Below are 27,901 nucleotides of genomic sequence, written 5' to 3'. Positions count from 1 at the left end.
TTTTATTTTCTAATAAGACTAAATTTATTCAATACCCTAGTAAAAGTTTTGATTATAAGTATCCAACAGTATAAAAAGTACAAAACAGATTTGTAGATTTCTAATATATTAATACAAAGTGCATGACTACATACAGTACATCCTACAGGCAAAGAGAGGTGGAAGGGGGAAAGAAGACTGTGGTTGAGGTCTAGCAATAAATAAATAAATACAGAAGTAGAGATGATCCATATTATAGTATATTCTACCACCAATACTGCAGCCAAAATGTACAAAAAAAAATTTCAAAATAACTCAGGAGGAAGATGATAATGGCTGGGGTTCTTGTAATACACCTCAAAGTCTGCGGGAGCACTGACCCAACTCACTGTGTAGTCTGTGCATATGGTGGCTTGTAGTTTTTCCCAAAGGAAGAAATATAAAACTTTAAGTTTCAATTAAGAACTATAAAACTATAGGGTGCCCATAAAAAGTGGCTCACTCTCTTGTTATGTATACTATCCAATCTTTAAAATCCAGTTTTAAAAATAAGGACTGAGTCATGTTTTACCAGAGAGGCAAACGATGCTTCCTCATTATGAAAACAGGTGATATATTTTTCCTGTACTTTTAGAAAAGAGGCAATAGATAGTACTTTGGTTTGGGTTCAAGTAAAAGGCCTTTAATGAAGGTTTTAGAATGGAAGAGCTCCACATTTAGGATGTATCATCTAACACCTCAATGTTCAGAAAGCCTGACTAAAAGAAGCCAAACCAAAACCAACCCACTCAGCATTAACACACACCTCTTTTCTTTTAGTAGAATTTTACTTTAATATAGAATGAAAAAAAAAAAAATCCCAAAACCCTAACAGGTTAAAACAAGTCAAACAACCATTCTACACAGATAAAACCTTCACAAAGGTCAACTGAAGAAATCCAGAGCTAAAACTGAATTGTGCAGATTTTCAGTGAAGTCACCAGTCACGTAACACAAACAAATTATTTACACACTTGCAAGCCCTCTAAGAAACGTGCCCCAAGAAGCATTAACCTTTGTTTTTCTCGTGTGCCATCCTCAAGACTTGCATTGTTATTTTTCAGATAATCTAACATTTTTAATAGAGAATGTTCTCTACCAAGTGGTAATGCTTTGGTACTATTCATATAGGATTGCTTATCCCAAAGACTTGACATTTCCCCAAGAGGAACTTTAATTCTGCTTTAAGTTTTGATTCTGCTTTTTAAGTTTCATATAAATTAAAATCTGTATCAAATATCAATATGGAGGGAGGTGACACAGGATGCAACATATACAGTCAAGTTACCTCTGCATATTTAGAAATTACTCCTTCAAGATATTCGCACCAGAGAGCTGCCTGTCCTGCTTAATATTCAGTAGTACAGGTTTGAATCACCAGAACCTCGGCAAGACCTTAATATTTCAGTTATTAACAACTACCTCTAGGGGCAAGTCCATGTTTACTGAGTTATGACAAATTTATTATAATGAAGGAAAACAAGTGTAGCCAGCCATTTTAAAAAATGCCCCAACCACTGCTTCTCAAAATAGAAAGACTAAAACTACATACGTTTATCATACAACAAATCCCATCTCTGTCCCCTGAAAATTCCCCTAATTTCATTCATTAGAAGGGGATTTTTAAAAAAGACTTAAAGAGCACTTTACAGCAGCATTCAGCTTTCCTATGAAATACTCAGCATCTTAAATATTATGTACACTTCTTTTTTATCTCTTAGTAAGCTTCACTGGCTTCAGAGTTTGTGGAACTGGAGGAAAAATAACCCATTCAAAACTATTCTACAAATCCATCTTTTGGCAGAATAGCAGGTATCCAAATTAAAAACAGGAGGGTCATTTTGTTGCTTTGTTTTCCAAAATTTAAATCGTTTTTGCTCCCCTTCTACATAAAGCTTAGTCACCACTCCTGAGTGGAGATAGGCAGAGGCTCTGGCCCCTGCTCCTCCGGCTTCTCAGCAGCTGCTTTCTTATTGCTGCAGCAAGGCTTGAATAGATGTGTGTCGATGAGGACTTCCCCAAAACGGCCCTTATAGATAATGCCACAGCATATTTTCTGTCTAAAAGAAAAAACGGAGAGAGAACAAAATATATCAATAAGGCAGAATAAGAATACAAAAAAAAAAAGAACAACCCACCAATCATTATACTGGTTTAATGGTGGCTCAGATGGTTAAGAACCTGCCTGCACTGTGGGAGACTTGGGTTCAATCCATGAGTTGGGAAGATCCTCTGGAGAAGGAACTGGCAACCCACTCCAGTATTCTTGCCCGGAGAATCCCATGGACAGAGGAGCCTGGCGGGCTACAGTCCATGGAGTAGCCAAGAGGTGGACAGGAACGAGCAACTAACATACACGCATACACACCAATCATTATAACTAGTAGAACATTATAACTAGTTATTCTACTATAACTAGTAGAATGAGCCACTAACATACACACATACACACCAAACATTATAACTAGGAGAATATGATCAAAGAAAGGTTCTACAGCCACAATCTTATCAAATTTCTAACGAATGGTCTCCTAGAGTGACCTCAATTTGCCAGGTAACGGGAATTACCCAAGCCCCTTAAATCCCACACTGAGTGAGTGAGTGAAGGTCACTCAGTCATATGTGACTCTTGTGATCCCATGGACTGTGTAGTCCATGGAATTCTCCAGGCCAGAATACTGGAGTGGGTAGCCTTTCCCTTCTCTAGCGGATCTTCCCAACTCAGGGATCAAACCCAGGTCTCCCACATTGCAGGCGGATTCTTTACCAGCTGAGCCATGAGGAAAGCCCAAATCCCACACTGAATCTTAATAAATATTAAGGGGGAGAAGGTATTCCTCAGTTTCAGAGGCTGTTCCTAAAGTTATTAACTGTTTCCTCCAAAAGTCACCACATCTTAAAGAAAAATAGCCACCATGAACAGGCTGATACAGCTGGCGGTTTTAATATTGATCAGACAAAAAATATATACACATATTATCAAATACACATAAAGGCATACAAAAATGACAACACAGCAAATCACTCATGGATCATACACTCTAAGGAAAAAAATGATTACTTCCTATGAAATCCCCCTGTATGCTCTTCTCAATCCCACTCCACTCAATCTCATCCTCTTTAAAATTTTAGGTTTATCACTCCCCTTTTTCTTTGTATACATGTTTGCATCTCTAAACATATTGCTTGTTATCTCATATATGTAACATATAAAATAAAAATAGATACAGAAATGCACATATATGGAATCATACTGTATGCTGCAATTTTTTTCCTCAACAATAACTGAGGTTCAAATATACTGTACTATTAGAGCTTTTTTTCATTTTAACATATGTACGGTATTCCACCATGTGAATATACCACAGTTTGCAGACTCCTTTTTTAAAACTTTTTATTCCACATTAAGGTACAACCGATTAACACTGTTGTGATAGTTTAGGTGAACACTGTTCTTCTGATGGGACCATTTTTGCTATTGCAAACACGCTGCACACATCAGTGCACATGTCTGAAGGTAATGTTGCTGAAATATAGGAACGGGACCATGTTCGATTTTACCTGAAAATACAAAGTATTTATCAGTGTGGTTGACTTCTATTCCTATTTTGCTAAAGGTTTTATTTTAAACCTTGAAGTTCAAATTTATCAAATGTCTTCAATACACCACTAATACGACAGGCATTTTCCCCTCTCCTTTAGGAACTGTCAAATTATGTTAGTTGGCTTTCTAATGCTTAAAACAATCTCACATCCCTAGAATAAATCTAATATGCTTATGATAAACTGTTTATAACATATCAAAGGTATATTAGCCTCACAGAATGCTTGGCGCCTAGGCCTTATTTGATCCATAATCTGGAAAGCCAGTGCAAGATCAGATTCATTTGTTTCTGGAACATTCAGTAGGACTTGTCTATCTCAGCCTGGGGTTTTTTGTGGGAAGGCTTCTGACCTCTGAATCCATTTTCTTTATTATGTGACTCTTCAAGTCTTGGCACAGTTTCGGTAAACTGTCTTTTTCTACTAATGTATCCACTTCACCTGTATGTTCAAATTTACTGGCATAAAGTTGTTTATAATATCCTTTGTCTTCTAAACCTCTGTTTGTCTAGAGTTGAATATCACTTTCTTATCCAAGAAATAACAAGGGACTATCTCTTTTTCTTGATCTGTAGAGACTTCTTTGGTCATCTTTTTCAAGAACCAACTCTTGGCTTTACTGATACTACTCCTTCATATTGGTTTTCTATTCCATTTATTCCTACTTTAGGATTTCCTTGCTTTTATTTTTCTTTATTAATCTGTAAACTGGATATATATCACTTCGTTTATTTTAAATCTTTGTGTTAAAAGAAAGTACTAAAAGCAACTTTTCTTCTATTTACCTCTTTAACTTCATATCACACATTTTGATTTGTGGTATTTTTCAATTTTTTAGTTATAAGGATGTTCTAACTTACACTTTCTTCTTGACCCAAGGTTTCTCAATTTACAAATATATAGAAGTTTTCTTCATTTTATCTTGCTAGGTATATGTGTAAATTCTTGGTCTTTCTCTTCTTCTCTGGAGGTTTTACATTCTTATTTTTATTCCTCTAGTGGTTATACAGTTCATTCATCAAACTTTAAAGTTATTCAATATTTTTTCTCAACAATACAAAGATATTAGGACATTTTAACTCCCATTACTCCTACTACTTTGATCTGCATGCTATTGTTGTCATGTACGGGCTTCCCAGGTGTGCTAGTGGTGAAGAACCCAGCTGCCAACACAGGATACCTAAGTGACATAAGTTCAACCCCTGGAGAAGGGCACGGCAACCCACTCCAGTATTCTTGCCTGGGAGAATTATCCCCCAGCTATTATCTCTGGGGCCACTGAAGGTGTTAAATCTATGGTTTTATGGCATCCTTTGTTCATGCTGAGAACTCAGCTTGTGTGTCTGGTGTTCCTCTGAAAATAAAGTCTTTATTTTCTTCACTAACTGTTTTGCCTCCCATGTTCCATAGTTTGCTTATAATGTGTCATATGGGTGAATTTTCCTCACCCATATGATAACTGCTTATTACCTTGCTTTTAACTTGTTAGTCTTCCCAAATCTGTGAACTAGAAAATCCTTAACCACTTTCTCTTTCAATATTCTCTCTTTCCTAGTCTATTATCTCTTTTTTGACTTTGGGGTTTCTCATTCACATGACATCTGGCCTCTGGTTATTCCTTATTAGGGGCTTCCCAGGCCGCTACGGGGTAAAGAATCCACCTGCCAATGCAGGGGCCGCAGGAGTCACAAGTTTGATACCTGTGGTCGAGAAGATCCCCTAGGAGGAAATGACAACCCACTCCAGTATTTTTGCCAAGGTAATCCCATGGACAGAGAAGCCTGGCAGGCTACAGTCCATGGCGGTCACAAAGAGTCAGACATGACTGAGTGACTGAGCATGCATATATATTCCTCATCAACTTGTCTACTTGTTAATGCCATTTTTAAAGACATAAAAATATATATATACTTCTAGTCTTTTTACTTTTTTTCAGTGGGAGAGTTGGTCACATTGAATACCTAAGTATACTCCATTATAGCAAGTTTAGATTCCTTAACATGGTTTTTATTTTAAACCAATTTTAATAGGAAAAACACACAAAATCCAAACTCTCAGCTCCATTCTTGCCTAATCCACCTCCAACCACACATGCTGCCAGCGGTTTGCCAAATGCCATATAATTGCTAAGGAAGTGGGAAACGGTCGCCTGTAATTAAGAAGGTTTGCTGGTTAGAGAGATATTTTCTGTTGCTTTTACCTTTTCCAGTATGTGAGATCTAAAAAGGAAAACACTGGCGTTCTGTTGGAGCCAGAAGCCATCTCTGTATCTGAGCCATCATCTGACTGGTTACTGTAACAGGGAGACTGAGCTGGAGAGGCACTTGAGGTTGTACTGTGAGCATCAGAATCTGAAGTAAAGAGAAAACAAAAATGATAATTTCATTATATGCCCTCGCAACTAAGCCTCAGCATAAAACACTGAATGAGATAGTCGAAAATGGAAAAAAATTATTTTCTATTCTACTGTATTTGTACTAAAGTGTATCTAAAAGAAAATGAGCTTCTGGTAAGACTAAGAGTAGACATGCTTTCCTCTCTTCCATATAAAACAAAACTAAAGACTCCAAAAGTTGGCAACAGCTAGAGGCCTTAACACTTAAGGAAGGATGTGGAGGTTAGCACCCTAGCTTTTATGGGTTTTATTTTTGCCTTATAAACCCCAGTCTTGAAGCTGAAGAAGCCAGTAATTCAGAAAAGCCAGTGGGTACACACAGAGACACACACGCACACACACCCCCAACAAAAGTCGGCCCTCTCTAGCCAGAGGACTAAGAAAGGGGCAGTCTAGCAAGACAGAAAATCTTTACAACACAATAATCACTTTACTGCAGCCAAACAGAAAAAACAGGTCCCTACCCCCACCGACCCTAGCAAAGGCCACCTGGAAAGCCTAGATTTCCATCCTATCAAGAATGTTATGAGGCCTCCCCAACACCTTCACCAGGGTGATGGCAGTGACAGCCTACTAAAGAGTCTGGGCTTTCACCATGGCCCACCAAGAACAGGAGGACCCCAACCACGTGGGAGCCTTAACTCCCATCCCAGCCCCACCCAGCTGCAGTCAGGAGCCACTCCCACTTCAGATCTATAGAGGTTGGGTGGGGAACCTGACTTTAACACCACCTGGCAGTAACAAGGCTGTGCCCCTCTCCCATTTCCCCCTCTGACCGAGGGAAAAAAAAAAAAAGCCAGTTAAAACAGAAGGTTTAAATAAAACTCAGAGTCTCATCACACAATTTTTGAATGTCTAGGTTTCAATTTTTTAAAAAAATCACATCATATCCAGAACCAGGGAGATCTCAAATTGAATGAAAAGTCAAGTATATATTAATGCCAAGATGACAGAGATGTTATAATTATCTGACAGATTTTAAAGCAGCCATGACAAAAATGCTTCAGTGAGCCTTTACAAACAAGCTTAAAATAAATGGAAACATAAACTCAATAAGCAGGTCTCAGTTTAAAAAAAAAAAAAAAAAGCTATAAAGAATCAAGGAACTAAAATCCAAACTGAAAAAAACACAATAAATGACAGGAGAGTGGACAGGCTCTACAGCAGAATGGAGGGGACAGAGTTAACAATCAGTGAATTGGAAGAAAGAACAGAAATCAGCCAACCCGTACAACACTAAGAAAACAAATGAAGAGCCTTAAGAGACCTGCGTAACTACGATAAAAAATCTTCATCCATGTGACTGCAGTCCTGAAGGAAGAGGACAAAGAAGGTGCAGGTAAAAAAGTACTCAAATACAGTGGCAGAAAATGTGCCAAACTTGGCAAGAGACAAACCTACAGATTTAAGATGAGCAAACGTCACACAGGATATACCCAAAGAAACCAATGCCAAAGTGCAAGTGTTAGTCACCCAGTCGTGTCTGACTGTTTGTGACCCCGTGGACTGCAGCCCACAGGCTCCTCTGTCCATGGGATTCTCCAGGCAAGAATACTGGAATGGGTAACCATTCCCTTCTCCAGGGATCTTCCCAAACCAGGGATCAAACCTGGGTCTCCTGCACTGCAGGGCCGGTTAAACACACTATAATTATTAAACTCCCGAAAACTGAAGAAAGAGAGAAAAATCTTGAAAGCATCCAAAGAAAAATGAAACCCTACCTATAAAGCAAAAACAATAGATTCTAACTTAGTAAGGAATAAAGGCAGTTAATCAGATACAAGCTACACATGATTTAGTATTTTTGCCCTCAGAAGCTATCACATACATTTACAAACCAGAATATAAATCTTTTGGTTAATAGTCACTGAGCTATAAAGCCATCCTACTGCTATTCCCAGCAACAGAAATATCAGACAGGGGCTGAGTCTACTACACACCTCACCTTTATCTGCAGACTCCCCCCCTCCCAGGACAGGTGGATAGAACAATCCTCCAATTTAGAGGACCAATCAAATATTCATGAAGTATCCACTAGACAACAAACCCTGTGTCACATCCTGCATGGGGAGAAACAAGACTGAAGAAAGCTGTTTTGAACAGTGCTCACAAGTGTTTTCTATTAACAAAATTTTACATAAAATTACATTTAATATTAAGTATCTAAAACAAAGAAAGCACCATTGGTGTTTTTAATATGTTCATTTACTTCCAATCTATGAATAGCTTAAACTCCATGGAAAAAAACAACCAAGCAAAATTCTTAGGAACAGCAAGCTTCACATAAAAAAGAACAAAATAACACCATTTGCAACAACATGGATACAACTAGAGACTATCATACTAAGTGAAATAAGTCAGATAGAGAAAGACAAATACCACATGATAACACTTATACACGGAATCTAAAACATGACACAAATGAGCCTATGAAACAGAAGGAGAATCACGGACATAGAGAAGAGACTTGTGGTTGCCAAGGCGGGGAGGCTGGGGTGGGATGAAGTGGAGGGTGAGCTTAGCAGATGGAAGCTTTTACACATAGAATGGATAAACAACAAGGTCCTGCTGTATAGCACAGAGAAATATATTCAATATCTTATGATAAACCATAATGGTAAAAGAATATATTTTTTTAATGTAAAAAAAAAAAATAGCAGGCTTTAAAGGAGTAAGGCTATGGGAATACTTAAAAGACTTCCCTAACAATTAATAGCAATAGCAGTGCTATGCTTCTGAAGAAAATGTACTATCCTAGTAAGTGCTTAATATCTATGAACCATTTGAAATTGCAGTTATATTTGTCCGTTTCTAACTATAAAAGTGGCAAATTTTTTATATGGCTTAATCTAATAATACCTGGGACAACAGGATACAATTAACTACACACAGAAATGCAGTTGTCTTCTAGAATGTAAATCTGGAAATTCTTCAAAGAACTGAAACCTTTAAAATCTTAAACATTAGGTTGGATTTGGAAATGCCATCCCCCACATGGGATAGACGGGGATGATGAGCAAAGTGATGGACACAGAATACACCATGCACAGTAAGGGAACTGACCTTACCCTAAAGGAGACACCCCAAGACTTGCTAGGCAGTTTCAATTTTATTCTACAGCAACCAGAATCATGGCAGATTTTAGGAAAAATGACACACACACACACAAAAAAAGGCTAACATTTCTAGAGGAATTTATTTTTGTTTTGTTTTACAAAAGCCCTTTTTACTTGCTTATCCTCACTTCTCTTGATTAGGAAACTGTGGTTTAATGTTAAGCAACACCAGGGTCATATATTTGTTCAAGAACTCAAATCCCAATCTTCAAGCCTTAGATCCAATGCCTTTCCAATATATCACAAAGGAAAGAACATCCTAAGAAGAGGAATACATGTCAGGTACACGCAAGATGCACAGAAGTAAATATGTAACTAGGGGCAGAGAAACCATTTAGTGGGTGATGTATAAAAATTCAAATATCTCAAAACTCTTACACTGCACACAGCTGCTAGCAATTCACAATGCACCTAAAAAATCTTGTTTCACTGAGTCTCCAAACCCATTAATTTTCAATCTCCAACCCCTCCACAACATAGCTTTATCACAAAAATCTAAAATTACCCTGGACATATTCCCTTAGGTAAGGCAAAAGTTAGGTGTCACCTTCCCTATAATTAAAGATGCTAAGAATATACATACAAACTTTCAATTTCTCTACTCCTCAAATGATAAGAAAATTACTGTTTTCCAAACGTTCACTAAAACATTTTCTGAGAATAAAGGGTAGAGTCAGTTTTTATTTGCCCCTTGGTGATAGCTGGTTAAGAAAGAAACATCTATGATTAAAATACACATGTATTTGATGTTGCCTAAATATTTTACTACCAATGTATTATAAAAGTTTACCCAAAGATTAAATATATATTAATTAAATGTATAATTAATTAAATTAAATATATTTTCAAAATAACTATGGACTAGTAGCACCAACAACTTACTAGTAACACCAGCTTAGAGCATGGAGTTAGTAGCAGATCTGGAAAGACTTTGGGGTCCTGGGGCATAAGCTATGCTATCCAAAAGAGCAGGATGATTGCGTAGAAAGGGCACAGGGTTTTGAGATTAGATAAACCCCAGGTCAAGTTCATCTCTACTACTTATTAAGTGACCCCAGATCAAGGTGAAACCACTACCTTGCACTTCCTATCCTAATCTCTAAAACTGATATCACTGGGATAATTGTAAAGTGCTTGGTATATATAGCAAAATGCTCAAGAGATGATAGTTTTCCTTCCTTCCTTTCCTTCTGTCTGATCAGTAAATTTAACTGTCTTTCTCCATTACTCTAAAACAAACATTGATTGATAATATTTTGTCTAACAATGCCCTACGGATCTTTTTTTTAGCGACAACTCATGCCCCATATAACGGTGTTCTAACCATTAGCCCTCCAGGGAAGTCCCCATATCTTTTTTAATCCTGAAAACTCCAATATAGGTCCACCCACAATTCTGAAAAGGTTCTCAAAACAAACGTTTATCTCTAACCCATTTGGCCACAAAATCTGGCCTGATCTGGGCCATAATCAGGTGGGCAAACATGACTAGTTTATTTATAGTTAGTTTATTCCACCGATATAAATATGTCTACATTTCTCCTGCAGAAACACTATTGTGCTTGACTCAATAGTACTGCCTCAAATCCCCTGGGGGTAATAACATTATATTCAGTGGATTTCCTTTTCAAAATTTAAATTACTAAATACAGAAGTACTACAACAGGTCCCATGCCCCCAGTGACTTCCCATAAAAGTAGATGAACTTATTATTAATTTATCATTTCTTTCCCATCCTCTGACCCAACACACCAAGCCCCTTTAAACCTAAAAATCTTGAGGCTGCAATATGTGAGTTATGATTTCCAAAATTACTCTCCAGAAAACCTGGGTTTTAGTCTTAAGTTGCCCACTAATTATTTACATACCTTTCTGCATGTCTTCAGGCCTCAATCTCCTTAAGGGTAAAAATCAAGTAAACAAACTTGAAACATTAATGTTCTAGAAAAGATGTCAATACAGAGATGAGAATGGTCCAAGTGTTCTGAGTACAGTTTGAAGAAGTGGCTAATGAAAGTACTTTTAAGACATCAAAATCAAAGATAAAGTTCCAAGATTTCCTAGAAATAAAATATCTCTACCAGTCAACATTGCCTCCCACTTTTTTAAAAAAGCAACAAAAGAAAAAATGGTCTACATATGCCATGTGCCACCCGCAGACAAAAACAAAACATCCATTCTTAAATCCTCATGTCTCAATATCCAACTTACTGTGGCGTTTAAATTCCTTCTGCAGTTTACTGATCTGGTTACTTTTTATCCTGTTTCCAGATAGAGTTTTCACTTTCTTTGGTTTCAGTGTAGTCTTTAGACTGGGTCCTGCCCTTGCATCTACCACCTGGAAGAAAATACTGAATATTTAATACCATTTTAAAAATGACACCTCTGTACTCTCTTAGTTCAGATGAGTGCTTATTTGAAGGAGCCCAATTTGAGAACCATAGTTTTCTACTCAGTGTTTAAGAGCTCATGTGCACTTTGAATCATCACATGGTGTTAAAAACAGTTTATCTAGGGGTTTTTTTTTACTTTGAAGTAGTAACAGCAAGAGTAGCTGGACAAAAAATTTATATAGGTTTTATATATGGTGAAAATGAGCCAAGTAGGTTAAGAAAAACCAGACCGTACAACAATTAACATTCCCACTGGATGATGTCTGCAGTTCACAAAACGTTTTCATATACTTTTGATTCTAACTTCACCACAAGGCAGTAAGCAGTAATTTGTTATTCCAATTTTAGGGTACAGAAAACCAAGAGACATTAAACTATGTATTTTGCCTTATTTCACTAAACTAGTAAATAGGCAAAGGTAGGTAGGGAAGGCGCCCAGATTCATGCTTTATGCTCTTTTTACTACACACCCTTAAGCCTGAGGTCAGCCACGTGCAGGCAATGGCATGTTCTCCCACAGCCCGGTAAGCCACTGGTCTAGCCCCATATGGTCTCATTTCTCATGTCTTCATTCACATTTACTATTTGCAGATTTCTGTCCTTATGTAATGGACAGAGGAGCCTGGTGTGTTATAGTCCGCGGGGTTGCAAAGAGTCAGACACAACTGAAGCGACTTAGCATGCATGTATCCTGATGTTGACATCACCTTCAAAATCACAATTTGGATCTTCCCCACATAAGCTATTCATTAAAGAAAAACTCACAATTTTAGAAGTTAACAGACACACAGAAACCTATTATAATAATGTAACATTGTCACCAAAGAACAGCTTACAAGGCTAGCATAAGAAAAAATGCCTGCCTGCTTAAAAACAAGTATCTTATATAAATGTCATAAATCTTCTGAAAGCTAGCATATAGAAAAACAAATAACACTTATCAGTGTTGTTCTGGTCACTGAAAATATTTTCTGAAGAATTCTAGTGACGTTATTAAGTGAAATGCAAATCTCAATTTAACATAGAGAATAAAAACAGCTTCTATTTTACTGAGTGATTACTAATTATTCTTAATATATATCATCTCATTCAGTTCTTACAACAGTTTTGTGACATGGCTATTAGCCTCTTTTGCACTTAATAAATAAATGTCACTGTCCAAAGTTCACAAGTAGTAAGTGGTAAAAAAGGAGGGTTTAAATCCAGTTCTGAATGTAAACTCATGTGCTCATTAGTACCAACGTGAGTTAGGAAATCGGTGGTCCTAAGAGATGAAAAAAGGATTCATGTCTAATTAACTGGAGGAATTTCTGGGTTGAACCTAAAAATATGTTAAATGTACACTGTGAATCTCCAAAATGGGTAAATTCAATACAATACATGCCAAAATGTTAAATGATTATATCTAAGCAGCAACTAGTATTTTTCTTTATTTTTTTTTCAGACTTTTCTACCCCAGGAACATATTATTTCCTAAATTAAGGGAAAAACTAGTGTTACTTTAAATATAACAGAGGTACAACTGAAAAAGGGGAAAAGATAAACTCACATGATTCCAGTTTTTTTTTGATCCTGCTGGCAATTTCTTCCATCTTTTCACAAGCAGGACACAGGCATTACAGATATCTCCTGAACGAGTCTCATGTAACCTGATAAGAAAATGATCAAACCTTTACTCATCTCCTTTACATAAAAGAATTCATAGTACATTTCTTTTAGAAAAAACACTATTTATAGTTTACAGATGTTATTTCCAATTGTCTGGGGTGATCCAGTTCTACTGTTTCTGTAGAATATTTCAGAAGTCTAATTAACTTATATTTGCTGCAATTTGGTCATTTTAAAATAAAGATTGTTTTTTTAATTAAACAGTGGTAACATTTAAGACCTAGAGAAGATCCTGGCCACCATGGTTTTAAACAATGATGTCCAATTAATCTTTCTTGAAATGTATAGATATGTAAGCAATAAAACGCTACCCTTTAAGTAAAATAATGTGCCATGATATTCTAGTTTCACAACAAACAAAACTAGAGAGGCACTGTAGTATTATTTTAATGAATGTATCTGCATAAGGGGAAATAAATGTATAGTTTCCAAGTTATTTTTTAATTGTTTCTCTGAGGAATTTTTCATTTACTATACATATTTCTATATTAAAAACATATACAGAAAAATACTAATAGCATTTATCATATATACAATCAGAAATAAAGCATTAAGAGAAAAATGTGACTTCAAATGGCAAGGTTGGTTGGTGGAGACTCTTTGACAACCTTCAAAATAAATACAGTCTAGGATTAATAATAACTAATCAACAGAATGTTTTGATAAGAAATACAGGGGTAAAATTAATTTCTAACATCAAAAATGGCTCAACATTAAGTATCTTGTTTCATCAAAGTATTTTTTGAAACGTAAATTCCATTTTATTAAGCAGAGGTTTACTGTCAAAAGAAAAAATAAAGAACAAAATTATAAAATAAAATTAATGTACCCTAACAGGTTTCAGGGCAGAACATTAAACCCTGTTAGGATCCTCAGTTAGAAAAACAATACAAAGTACTAGTGGAGGACAATTACTCTGAGAATAAGGGTTATTTTTTTAATCTCTTTATACATCTTGAAGTTAACAATGAAAGGTTCTATTATAACTTTTTTAAAATACATTTTTAATCGGTAGATAATTGCTTTACAATGTTGTTTTGGTTTCTACTGTACAACATGAATCAGCTATCAGTACACATGTATCTCCTCCCTTTTGAGCTTCCCTCTCAACTCCCCCATGATTTAGGGCTTCACAATAAACTTAGTAGTTCCTCATAATCTAGAAAAAAAAAAGAAGGGTATGCTTTCAGTATTGTTTGGATTTAAGAGCAAGTGCCTTGAAACAACCTAGATTAGAATATGAGTGATTTTAATTTTTATTGCACTGTTCCAATCCCTTTGCTTAGAAATATTTCCTTATACTGTGATCTTTTTCACTCTAAAAATGGTACAAACATCACATGATCTTACCCAAAACAGCTCTGGAAATCCTTTTCATAGCGTTTACTGTCAGTGAATCGAGAACTGGAGGATTTAGCTCTGCAAATACAGCAGCCCTCTATACTTCGGTACATCTTTGGCTTGTGAAAACCAAACATCTTTTCTTCTGGGCAATAGCCTGTAAAGCCAAGGGAATTGACACAGCTTTGTTGAGGGCTATAACAAGAAACCATTAAAAGCAAGCTCTCTGCTCCACCCCTCCCCCTGCAACATGGTATTACATGACCAAGCCAGACAGGAGGGCTCTGGTGAAGACCTCTTGGATCTACCTCAATTCTTGGCACACGAGCATGCCAAGTGTCTAAAACAAACAGGACAGTTCAGATATATAACAAGGCTTCTCCTACCTCCTTCTACTATCCTGGCAAAAACTCACTCTAATACTACAGGAAGCAGGCATTTTCTAAAATTCAAGATGCTAAGAAGAGAAGGACAGAGAAGCCTAGTGTGCTGCAGTCCATGGGGTTGCAAACAGTCAAATACAACTGAGTGACTGCCCAACAACAAAGTAGAGAATACAACAAATTCTCTCTCTCCACTGTCCTGTGAAACACCGGGATCATACACAGTGGAGGACACATCCTAAAATTAAAGGTACCCCTTTTTACTCTGCATGTTTGCATTACTGTGATTCCCCTCTTGGAAAGTTCTGAGCATTTACCACAGGACTACAATTTGATACCAAGCACAGAAGTAACTCAATATGCATCAACCCACACTACTTTGCCCTATGGGAAATCAGAGGGGCTTTCTTCTGTGATAAACGGGAAGTTCTAAGCAGGCAAGTTATCCTTGAATTGAAACTACGGAAAGGAGGATGTAAAACATACAAAAAACTAGGGTTATAGTTTAAGAATGCTAATTTCATAAATCATTAAGGCAGATTAAGAGTGAGCTCATGTTGCCTGACCAGCGGTCTGCCCCTCAGCCGTTACAGAGGTTTTTGAAGTTCTTCAATGAGGTGCTGTGCCTGAGCTCTAATAGTGGGAGGCAGATGTTCAAAAATGTAGATTGAGATAAACTGTGATTTCCATGATCAAAAAAACCCTCAACATCCATCAAGGAAGGAGGAAAGAACTCCAGGGCTGGTTGCAACAAAAGGCAGCTGGTAGTAAACATACACCTTATAAATAATTTAGAATATCCAAACCAAGGACCAACTTCACAAAACATCTGGACTAAGAGGTGATGAAAATGTAATGAACAGAAACTAAACCCCAAAGGACAAATCCAGAGCAGGGCCTCTGTTGTGTGTGCCTGTGTGTGCGGGCATAAAGCATAAGAGAAAATTATTAAAATTAACTAGATTTGTACCCACAGTTTTAGGAGTTATAACCACATTTTAAAAGGAATGCCATCCTTTTAAAAGTTCTTTTAGAAATACACTCAAATATATGAGTAAAACAAAAGCCTTGTGTTTGTCTTTGAATGACCTCTTCCCTAACCTCATCCCTCTCCAATTCTGGTTAGCCATACCAGAGTAAGTATTTATGAAAGTGATTTATAAAAATAACCAAATAATCAGACTCTGTGTGTGCCTGTGTGTGTTTGAGATGAAGCAATTCTGAAATACAAAGGATTTAAAATTTGCTTTTAAGAAAATAATTTATCAGCAAATAATTAGCCAAACACTTGTTTTCCTTTTAAACAGGAACTAGTGTTCTTTGATGTTTTTGAGAGGCAAGTAAAAGAAAGATGTGATGGATCAGAAGGCCACTGATGTATTTCAATAATTCTAAACTAAGTTAGTTTAAGAATTGTTAAAACAAACAAGAACATAATGTTTCTAGTTGATTAAGGTAATTTTTTTCATTAAGTGAGACTTTTTTGAAAGGAAAAAAAATGAGAAAGGTGCTCAATATAGTAGGAAAAGGTATAGACCTGTGAAATGAAGTAGATTTTCAGTCTAACAAAAATTCACATGATAAATGAAAAGAAAATTGCCTCCTGAAGAAAATGGCCATGCACTGCTTTGGAAAAAACAATGTCAAACGACACAGGTTTATACAAACTTTAAAAGAAGTACTAAGAAAGTAGAAGCTACTGCTTTAATTTCTATATTCCTGTTTTGAGGCAAAAATGTAACACAACTCTTTCTAGTCCTTACACTAACCTGCGGCCTCTCCAAATTCCCCTAATACCTTCCGTTATCATCAAGGTCAAAAGTCCACAGATCCTCCTGCAGTCGGCAGCTTCATCAATAGCTCTAGGAAACTTCAACCTCCCTTCTCCGTTCTCAGCAAGGACAGAGGAAGTACAGCAAGAAAGGCCGGTTCATTCCATTAACACACAGGCCAAATCCCATTAAAGGACAGACTATTCTACCCTCACAATCGCCTTCCTTCCACAAATAATAAACACACTATCAAAACTATAAAAAATTCAGGTCATCTCCAGGATATGAACTACTACCTTCACTGAGGCTGGATCTGATTGACCAAGAAGTCATAGTTGTGTCAGTTATCATGCCGGCAAGCTGCTAGGGAACATTAAGACTATAGCTAGGGGCTTCCCTGGTGGTCCAGTGGCTGAGACTCCATGCTCCAAATGCAAGGGGCAAGGGTTCGATCCCCGGTCAGGGAACTAGATCCCACATGCCACAACTAAGACACGGCACAACGAAATAAATAGTTAAAAAAAAAAAAAAAAAAAAAAGACTATAGCTAAATATTACTTTCCTTTTCATTAGCAGCGATTGTGAATCAATTTTTGTTGGTGGTAGGAATCGCCACAAAACTTACCCAATAGTAAGCAAAACAATCCACTCTTCAGCCTGAGAAATGTTCTTAGACATCAGAGAAAATCTAATAGCCTGATGTCTTCTGCCTGATATCTTTTATGTAGCTCTGCAACCTTGTTTTTCCTGACAAAATTCTTCTGCCTAAACAGCTGAGTGAGGAGTCTAAATTCTAGGGTTCACCCTCTTTCAGTGCCAAGTGCAGTAAAGAAGGGAGGCACCTGTCCTGATGCAACACACAAGTAGCACATGAGCCTTTTAATGGATGACGACTTAGTAAACCTAGTAAACCTTTCCTTGAGCTTATTCCTGCACTTGAGAGGCACCTGGGAATCTGCAGTGAATACACAGGGGTTTCATTCTGGGCTTTGTTTACGAGCAACCCACTTAAGCAGTGATTGGTGTTTAACCATTTTGAGCTTTGGGGAGGCCAGGGAGTAACTGAAAGTATTTTCACAAAACCTACAGACCCACTAATGTTTTAAAAAAATAAAAAACCTTTTCTAATCTCTGGGAAAAAACTAAGACACAAAATGGCTCTGAAACCAAGTTACTTTATATATTTGAGAAAGTGGTGAGTGAGCATGGCACAATTTGATTTTAAACTTGGGATTTCTATTATCTCAACAAACTAAGTGGTCTTTAGAATACATCTTCCCTATAAGACAGTGAATCACTACGTTGTTTTGTACACCTGAAATTAACATAATAAAAATAAGTAACATAATAAAACTGAATCAACTTCAGTTTTTAAAAAAGAGTATTTCTTTCCTAAGCTCACATTTGTGCAGTATTAAATGATTCCCCCAGAACAACCTATTTGTTCAAACTGTTAGTGATTTTTGCATGTATCCTTACAGATGTCACATCGCTCAGCAGTGTTTTAATAGAAGGAAGCCAATGCCATCTGCTTCCTAATTGATGAACAGTTACAGATGAGAGTAGACTCCATATAGCATCACCCTTAAGCGTGTATCTGCAGAACCAGAAGAAAATTTACCTTTGAAATAAAGGCAAAAATAAGACTTAAAATGCTGATTTTAAAACTGTCATATGCCTTCTAAAAATAGACGGTAGCGGTGGTTGCAAAACCCTAAATATACTAAGAGCTACCGAATTATATACTTTGAGAGTGAATTTTCTGATATATAAATTGTTACAATATGCTTGTTTCTAAAAATAAAAAGATTGGGTTTGGAATTCTCTTGACTTTATTCATCTTTGTAACCTCAGCACCTAGAATATTGTCAATCACGTAATATGTACTCAATAAATCTGTGGATTAAACTTTTTTAAAAAAACTGTCATTTGTACAGTACTTTATGTTTGCTAAAGCACTTTCACTTCTTTACCTACTGTCAGCCAAAAAGCCATAATTTTTTAAAAATATTGTAACAGTTAAAGACAAACCAACCATGCTGAAATTACTGTTCTGTCCAATTTAATTCAATCTCAAAGATTAAAGTTAATAGCTAAGTCAGCAAAAGCCATAAGAGAAATAACTGTAATTACATGAACAAATAGCATACAAAGACAGCAATGTGAGTTTTTAAAATACAACAATCAATTCTGAACATTTGTTTTGATTGATTTATTGGGGTTTCATCTAGTTTAAAACTGTAAATTTCATAAAAATTCAATGATCAACTTAGTGAAAGGATGGGGAAATGCATACTTAGTGTTGAAGCAAGGAAAGTGTGAAGTAACCACTATTTATCAAGATGCAAAAGAGCCAAGTCTAATCTCATTTAATGAGACTATGAAGGCAAAGAGCAGGATGGTGTCCTAGTACACTTAATATAGCACACATAATGTAAGTTTACTGAGCACAGTTTAACATGACGGTGAAGTAATCTTCACAACCAATAGTAAAGGCTGTATAAGAAGTTTTCTGATAGTTCCAAGCTTAAAGATGATCTCTTTTAATTTTTAGTGATACCAAAAAGAACAGTCTGATTTGGTATAAACTAAGAAACAGTATGAAGAATCGTGGAAAATGCAAATTTTAGAGCTTTTAGTACCCTTTCTAACATGGAATTAGGAGGCAGTGGGGTGAAGATCTTAATTCTGCAGAGTATTTTCTTATCTTTCAAATCTTGTAAGGGTGTGATTTCCATTAACACTTAGGAAAATGGAGAAGGTTCTTATTATGATGTATGTAACGTCTATTAGGACTTCCCTGGTGGCTCAGGGAAGCCAACAGTAACCTTAGTTGGCATGCTTTGAAGGACACCAATAGTTCCTCCAGTGTCATAACTTCCCCAATTCCATTTTCTAGATTCCTTCTGGGCAGTTGTTTTTCTTATATTCAAAAATACCTTTCAGGGGCTTCCCTGGTGGTCCAGTGGTTAAAATGCACCTGCCAATGCAGAGGACATGGGTTCCATCCCTTGTCCAGGAAGATTCCACATGCCCTACCTAGAGTCCGTGCTCCACAGCAAGAGAGGCCACTGCAATGAGAAGCCCGCGCACAGCTAGAGAGCAGCCCCAGCTTGCTGCAACTAGGGAAAGTTCCAGTGCAGCAAAGACGACTCAACACATCCAAGAAACAAAATAAACAAATGTTCAGAAAAACTTTTTTCAAAACTCAAAACGCACTGGATGGACTAGGTAGAAGAAAACAGAAGTAAATATGCCAAAGATGATGATAAATCAGCTTTTACACTTAACGTTGTCATTTGTCCTTACCATCTTGAGAAGTGAAATTCTGATGCAAATCAGGGGTGCGACCTCCCAAATTAAAACATTTCTAAATTGTTCTTCATTTTCAAGAGACCAAATCCTATAGCTTCTAATCATCTTTTCTAAAAAAATCAAATGACCTAGACTTCTTTTCTAAAAAAGCACACGTAAGATAGTGTGTGTGCATACACGCTCAGGCATTGTGTCTGACCCTTTGTGACCCCTTGGACTATAGCCCACCAGTCTTCTCTGTCCGTGGAATTTTCTGGGAAAAAATACTAGAGTGAGTTGCCATTTCCTCCTCCAGGGAATCTTCCTGACCCAGGGATCAACCCCACCCCTCCTAGTATCTCCTGCACTGTCAGGCAGATTCTTTACCACTGTGCCACAGTGTAAATGTCCATGGATTCTCAGACTGGTTAAAGTATGGTGTCTTCACACTACAGGATACCCTTTCAGCCCTTGAAAGAAGGCAGTAGATCTACAACATGTGCAGAGAGGGAACTTTTTAAAGATATCTTGTTATATAGTATGTTTTTAATGAGATCTTGAATACACAACCTGGCTTTTTAAATTAGACTTTTAAGAACCAGTAACTAGCAATTGTCTCTGAGGGGTGCAAGAATGAAGGAGGTTTACTTTCACTTTACTCCTTTCTATACTTTTTTTTTTTTTCAGTCAAGAGCACCACACCCCAAAACTTTAGTCATCATCACATATCTTGACTTAACTAAAGAGGAATCTGAAAAAGCCCAAAGAACTTAAATAAACTTCCTCAAAGACATACAGATGAAGAGATACACATTAGGAAATATATTCCACAAGACAGCATACAGAATAGACTAATAAAATCAGAACAGACAGAACAGAATGGGAAGGAAACTGCAGAGACGAGACAAGCAAAAGATTTGTAAAGTGGGAAAGGAAGCAGCAGTGAACAAAGAGGAAAGGAACCAAGCAACCAAAGACAACTCTGAAGGGAAGGAGATGCATTTTTTAGAGCTGAACTTTAAACGGCATGATTATGGGAAAGGAAGAGAAATAAATACGAAAAAGCACTTATGATCCAAAGTTAAGTGCCATCTCGAGTGCCTGAAACTGGTAATGCCACCTTCGACACCATTTTAGTCAACAGTATGCTATCTTTAATTACATGTAAGTACAGGAACTAGTAAACACTAACAGTGTAACTGTTGCAACACTCTTCACAAAGAGTCAAATAGGATTGTTTTGTGTTCTCCCACTGCTAGGCCACTTGGTTGCAGTATTCCCCTACAAAAAGATACGTTTCAGTAGTACTTAAGGAAAAGCATGGGGCAATCAAACACTACTATTTCCTTTTACCTGCTTCTAGTAGATACCTACCCACATCCCAATACCAAAGTTTCTGAATTAATTAATTCACTTTTTCAAGTGAAATTTAAAAATTTAAACTTGCCTGGAGAAAAACAGAAAGAGGTGGTAGATGCCCACTTGTCTGCCAAAAACAGACATGTTCTCCAAACATGTATCCAGACTGAGAAATTATATAATAAAATCAGTGCTGCCTATGGAATCCATGCTCAGTAGAAGACCCTAGAACTCCTCCTACAGAAAAGGGGTCAAACTCAGAAATTAAGTCTTCAGCTGACATAGCACAAGTTAAAAATAAAAATCACAAATCCAGGTCTCTGCGTTTTAGACAGTGTAAGAAGAAATACTAGGTCTTCCCATTTTGATACTGTAAAAACAAAACTAGGTATTCCAATACCAGATTAAGAGCAATTCCAGTGAATGAGAAAGTTAAAGGTTGGGCGGGTAGTATTCATTTGCTTTTAAAGGATGATTATTCGTTAAGAAATGTGACTACTGTGAGTGTGATGAAGAAGTCAAGCTGGAATCTATATTTCTGCTTGTGTCTTTACAAGTGAATAGACAGTCACCTCAAATTTTATTTGTCCTCTGTAATATTAGGGCAAAAGCTTACTTCTACCTTCCAGGAATGCTGTGGAGCAAGAATATGAAAATATCAGTGTATGTATACGATTTATTTCCTTAAATTTATGACTTGCACATTATAGAAATATAAACTCTTATCTGTCCCAAGACACACCCAACTAAAATGAGGGTAGAATCCTGATTTCTGAAGGTTTTAAGAACAAGTTTGTGGGGAAGGAGGAACTTAAAATTTCCAGAGATTTTAAGTTTATGAAACAACCCTATTCCTTTCCACGAAGGTCGTTCTCCATTTTCAAACTTGACAAAAATGTTAAGGAAGCACATACCTGGTCTAACCCGAATCTCAGGAAAGTTCCTAAAGCTCTCTGAAGCACAAGGACTGGCAGTCCTAACCTTTAAATGTCCTCCTGATTATATAGTCTTCTCTTCCAAACACATTCTTTTTATGTTCACCTAACCTGGCTTTAATCCATACAATCACATAAAGAAATCTGAAGGTCAACCAGGTGCTCCCTCTTCATCTTCTGCAAGATCTCTACCATCTCCATGATGAAGCCCTTAAAGAATCTGCTTCTTTCACTTCTCTGGTTCATGTTCCTTCCATTCCCATTGTCTGTCTGTCCCTCATTATGGTGTTTGAACTTCTGTCAGAGCCTCATAACTGACTTATAAGGCTGCACCCCTCAAATAGGTGGTATCATCCTAAAAGGTTCAAATATTAATATTCCTTCCAAGGTACCAACACTTGGCTATCAGGATAATATCCAAACTCCTTGGCAAGAAATTCAAAGCTTCTCAGGATCTAGTCCTGTCTACCAGCTACTCCCAACATAGAATTCTGATATTCCAGGAGTGTCAAATCAACCTTATAACCAGCCACATCAATGCTTAAGGCTGCTATTTCTGTCCAAATGGTTTCTCCTTCATCCTCTTAACCTAAGAAATTACTTGAGAATTTCATCTTTTTATAAAACCTTTCCATTCCTAACAAACACACTGGATTTCACATACTTGTTTAAGCTATTGTTCCCTCTGTGCTTGTCACTCAGTGGTGTCTGACTCTGCAACCCCATGGACTATTATAGCCCACCAGGCTCCTCCGTCCATGGAGATTCTCCAGGCAAGAATACTGGAGTGGACTGCCATGCCTTCCTCCAGGGGATTGCTCCCTCTACTCAGTGATAAACTGTTACAGGACAGAAACTATTAATAAGTCTTATATTACAACAAGGTGCTAACTGTACATCGTATACAGAACTGGGTGGAACTTGCTAAGAAGTGTGGGGTAGACAGAATGGAGTCGAACAGTGTTTTTAAGGGCATGAAGTAGGAATGGTATCCACAATAAAGACGTGCATTAAAAAAAAAAAAAACTGATGTTTTAAACAATGTCATTTTTCTTTAACATTTAGCTTCTAGACTTTTGCACCCCCACACACAAAAAAAGTGGGCTTTAAAGATTTCCAAGAAATGTAAACCAAATGAATGACTTTAATTAGAAAAGACTAATAGCAAACAAGTCAACATTTTCGTAACAATTGGTAGAAAAAATATTTCCCGATTTCAAGCAGGCATGTGTAGAGGAAAGGAGGATTAAGAGAACAATGTGTGTAGAAATGGATCTCAAAAAGAGAGCTATTTAAACTCAGCATACATTAACATCAACCAAATTAAAATAACATTAAGCCAAATCAAACTTATAGTAGGTGGTAACAACTAAATATGAAGCTAAAAAAATTATTTTAGTTAAACTGCAACTTTTGTACTTGAATATGTAATAGCAAATGTGTCTGTGACTTCTATATTTCTAGTACAAAAAGAAAACTCTCCCTTGAAAATAAACTCCCTTCTTTTGGATTAGCTGCATTTCCATAATACAGAAAACCACTCAGTTGCAAATTCAATTAAAAGGGAAACTGAAAAAGAGAAACTGGAGAACCAAAAGATAACAAAATATTTTCAGTTTATAACAGGACACTCTTGTAGACAAATCAGAAAGAAGATGGTATTTTCTAGATTTCCACTGGAATTTCTGATGTTACCTGGTTGAATCAGAATTAGATCGGCAACCAGGAGTTTAAGGCAGTGTCTTCCCAGAAACAGTTTCTGAAGGTGGGGAATGGGGCCAAAAACAATTATTCTTTCCACTTCTCATTTACTAAATTATGTATTCCAGCAAGGAAACTGATCCAAATCTGCTTTGTCTTCTGCAAAATATCTACTTTCCAAAGTTGTGAGGACAACAGGTATTACCAAGCACATGATTTACTTATTTACACCCCCGAGAACCAGGTATGATTATTGCTATTTTGCAAATGACAAAATTTGACTACAAAGTGACTTGCTTAAGATGATCATGTCTTTGGAAACCAAGCGTCTTTGGATCACATCTTTTCAACCCCATAGACTTCTGAACACTAACCTAGTGTCTCAACAAATATTCTTCCCTCCTTCCTAGCCAATTATATGCCTAGCACTGCTTAGGGAAAAAAAAAGAAAATGTAATACTTTTAAAGCAACCAGTAAGTGCCTAGCACGGTAAATTAATTTGTCCTTGCAACAGCTTATGACGTTGGTCTACATTTCAAATTAGCTTTAAGTTTTTCCCAGTGAGAAACTTATTTTACATGGAAAATCATTCTCAAAGTGCTTTTGTGACATAAATCTGCCTGACTGTGAGCTTATGAGCCAGGTTTTCCCAAGGTCTGCCTGCCAACTCTGGAGAAAAAACTGATCATTCAGGTTCCAGATATACAGAATAGTACTGTGCAATAGCAGTCTTGAGGCCCACCCAAGATTCTAGAATATACTATGTATTGAACTTTTTATCTCCAATCTCTTGCAAAAGTAATGCAAAACGAGAAGGCAGCAGAGACCTTGTCTGTGTCTTTCCCACTCTCAACTCATTTACCTTGATAAACCAAATCTCTGCTGCACATATCATGATATTTAAAACAAAAGCCTTAAACTCTAGATACATTTGAAATTTCTCAGAACATTGAAATCTAGCTGTAACTCGGCTATGAAATACTAATTAAGAAAACAAATTAAAGAATCTCAGTGTATTGGCAAAGGTCCTCATATGCGTTTTATTAATAAATACCTGACCCAGAGAAATAACTCCCCAAAGGAAAGCCATAAGGTTATTAAATCTGAAGTTTCTCATTCTCTTGACAAGATCTTTCTATCCATTTCAGAAATGTACTAATATTGGCAGCATGTAGGTATTTGTCATTCGGTCAACCAAAACTTGGGGGAAAAGAGTGTATTGAATAGCAAAACAATGAAAGCACAAAACTGGTTTCAATTTGTATGGATATTCTGGTATGTGTGGGCGTGGCCCTCAAAGGATATTTTTATTTTTCAGTAAAGGCCACTTTTGGATTCTAACCCTTAAACATGATCAAAATACAGGAGAAATAAGGAAAGAAACAACAGACACGGTGCTGCTTATCGGATGTCTAGACTGCAAGCAAACCCCAAATACCAAAGAAGCATCCATGTGTCAAACCAGCATAATTTCTGAGCTATGCCTGGGGCCACATACCAAAAAAAAAAAAAAAAGTTAGCTTGAAAAGAAAATCTAAGAGGGGTAACCAGCAGGTCAATCCCAGTCAGAGGAACTAGGAAGAGCTAGCAGAGACAGCTAGCCGTTACCTTGTATCATCCCCCTGGGCAGCTTCCTCCCCAGCCCCCACAGAAAATCTAGAAAGGCCTAACTCCTATGTGCTAGCTTCTTCAAGGTCGTACAAAGATAACGCAGAAACACTGAGCTGAACACACCTTTAGGCCAAAAGATTCCCCCTTGCCCAAACCATTACGTAAATACTTTAAATGCCATAGCCCACCAGAAACAGTCCCAGAAGTTTATTTAAATTGAGCAACTAATAAACGTGTTCGGCTTTGTAACATAAATTATGAAAACGCTCAAGAGTGACAAACTCCAGTTTAAAAACAGGTGCTTTGAGTACTTTTAATGACAAGGTCAAATTCATTTTTTAAAAAAATTATTAGGAGAAAAGCGGGGGGGGAGGGGGACCTTTTCTTAACCTTCCTTAGGATAATATGAGTGAGGAGTGTGGGGAAGGACGGATGGGGAGAACTGTCTAGCATTTCATGTCTGGCTGTGACACAGTAATTCTTGGTCTTCCGGGTGCCTGGAGTAATCGAAGATTAGAGCGAGAAAATAAAAACAAAGAAATCTAGTAGGGGTCAGAGTTACCAGAACAAACTCTGCACCGCGCGACCACCTCAAATAGCACCACCCCAACCAAAACAGCCCTGGCCACAGCCGGCCCCCCTCCCGCACGTAAACACACAAAGACCGGAGCTGCACGCACGGTTCGCCCACAGTCCTCGCTTCCCTTTGTAGGACAACGGGAGCCCCGAAGTTCCCTGCGGTTGCTTTTTGGGTGTCGTCGGGGCTGGGTCCCCTGAACGTGGGGGCCGCGGCTCGGCTGGGGGGAAGGGGTGCTCGCCAGTTTCCCCGAAAGCAGCAAAATGCCTCCCCGTCCCACCCCAGTCCTCCGCGGTGGCCCCAGGCTGCGCTTCCCCCCGGGCACGCGGCGACGGCCGAGAGAGAAACACCCAGGCAGCAAACAGAACAGCTCCCCGGCGGACCCGTGGGTAAATACAGCAGCTGGGGTCGGGAGGAAAGTTCCAGTGGAGAGCTGCCCGCAGGGGAGGGGGTGGCGGCGGGAGGGAAGCGCCTCCCTCTCCGCCGCCTCCCTCACCTGCGCCGGAACAACGGGCCCCGCGCCCGCCCACCCGGCCGGCCCGGCGCCTCCCGCAGGCCGCGCCTCCCGCACGCCGTGCTGCCGGGGCTTGTTCCTCCTCATGGCTTTGCCCTGACGTAATTCAAACATGGCAACAGTTCGACTTCAAAGGCGGATCCACAGACCTCCCAGACGCAGGCTCCGGCCCCGGCGAGCGGGCCGAGCCCTCGCGGCCGCTCTCTCCCGGGCCCTCGGCCGTCGCGGCACCCAGCGCCCCGGCTCCAGCGCCAAGCCCCGACTGCTGCCCCTCGGCCGCCCGCCGCGAGGAAGCACGCCGCCTCCCCGCCGCGCTCCGGCACCGCACCACGCACAAGTAGCGTCGCCAAAGTTTCCCCGCGAGGGGCCGAGGGACAAAAGCCCCTCCCGAAACTCGCCCGAACTTAGGAGGGCCCGGCCTGCAAGGCGGCCGCCTCCAGGGTCGGCCGGGCCCGCACCGGCACATGCAGCTCTTTGTTTTCTGTCCAGCCGGGCGCTGCCTACGTGCAGCATCAGGGGCGTGGGATTGTTTCCCAGGGGGAGACACTTGACGATCGCCCAGGGGAAGGGTCCGGACCCTGCGCCCCGGGAGTCCGGGGACGGTCCCGCCGTCCTCCCCAAGAAGTAGGCCCATTTAATCAAAGTTTTGCAATGTCCTTGATGAGAAACGCCCGGATCCCCCGCCCCGCACCGGCCGAGAGTTGGCGACTTTCACTCTGCTTTTTAAACTGGCAAGACGCCATCATCAAGCAAGTCACATTGTCCGGCCGGCCAGCCCCGACAGCGCTCGCATCTCCCGGCTAACCGCGAGCCAGACACTCAGTCGGACCCCGGACCAAACCCGGGTCGCAGCCCCAGCACGTGGTCTGTCACGCTCCCCACAAAAAGCAGTGCCCTCCGGAGTTCCCGCACTCCTCAGGCGCAGACAACGCCGCTGCCTCCATCCCGGAGTCAACTCGGCTCCGACTGGCCATCTTAAGCCGCGCGCACCGTCGCCCTAGAGAGCTCCGCGGCGCCCACTTTATACGCTACAGGTGAATAAATTTGCGAACCAAACTTGAGGCTCCACCGACACCCCGGACGCCCGCGCTGTCTGGGCGCGGCCCGGGGAGAGGCGTTTGAGAGCCGGGGCCGCTTCCGAGCGGCCGCGTGTTGCTCATTGTCGCATCCGCATCCCTCCGGAGTTGGGCGGACAACGCCACCCGCGTGCACTATGGCCAC

At 38.9% G+C, this 27,901-nt stretch overlaps 1 protein-coding gene across 5 annotated transcripts; it reads right to left on the bottom strand.

The window, feature by feature from the left end:
* On the bottom strand, window positions 1–27,901 carry SINHCAF (SIN3-HDAC complex associated factor). 5 transcript variants are annotated; one of them, XM_060413238.1, is made up of 6 exons: window positions 27,733–27,901; window positions 14,543–14,690; window positions 13,074–13,173; window positions 11,343–11,469; window positions 5,822–5,972; window positions 1–2,078 (listed from the first exon to the last, which is right to left on the bottom strand). In XM_060413238.1, the coding sequence occupies exons 2-6, from the start codon at window positions 14,668–14,670 to the stop codon at window positions 1,919–1,921; spliced, it is 666 nt and encodes a 221-aa protein (XP_060269221.1). In that variant the 5' UTR covers window positions 14,671–14,690; window positions 27,733–27,901; the 3' UTR covers window positions 1–1,918. The 5 variants fall into 5 exon arrangements, with proteins under 5 accessions (XP_060269221.1, XP_060269219.1, XP_042103231.1 ...); XM_060413236.1 differs by lacking the exon at window positions 27,733–27,901 and adding an exon at window positions 26,830–26,947; XM_042247297.1 differs by lacking the exon at window positions 27,733–27,901 and adding an exon at window positions 23,972–26,677.

The sequence above is a fragment of the Ovis aries genome, chromosome 3 (assembly GCF_016772045.2).
Source record: "Ovis aries strain OAR_USU_Benz2616 breed Rambouillet chromosome 3, ARS-UI_Ramb_v3.0, whole genome shotgun sequence".
NCBI lineage: Eukaryota > Metazoa > Chordata > Mammalia > Artiodactyla > Bovidae > Ovis > Ovis aries.
This window is presented reverse-complemented; position numbering and strand designations above follow the sequence as displayed.

Bases quoted from the DNA above. Each gene is read 5' to 3' on its own strand.
- SINHCAF (XM_004006749.6), bottom strand. From the start codon at position 14,745: ATGGTTTCTTGTTATAGCCCTCAACAAAGCTGTGTCAATTCCCTTGGC. The intron at 11,470-13,073 runs GTGAGTTTATCT...ATTTTCTTCCAG, and splicing joins CAAAAAAAAACTGGAATCAT to GTGGTAGATGCAAGGGCAGG. The intron at 5,973-11,342 runs GTAAGTTGGATA...TCTTTACTTCAG, and splicing joins GAAGGAATTTAAACGCCACA to ATTCTGATGCTCACAGTACA.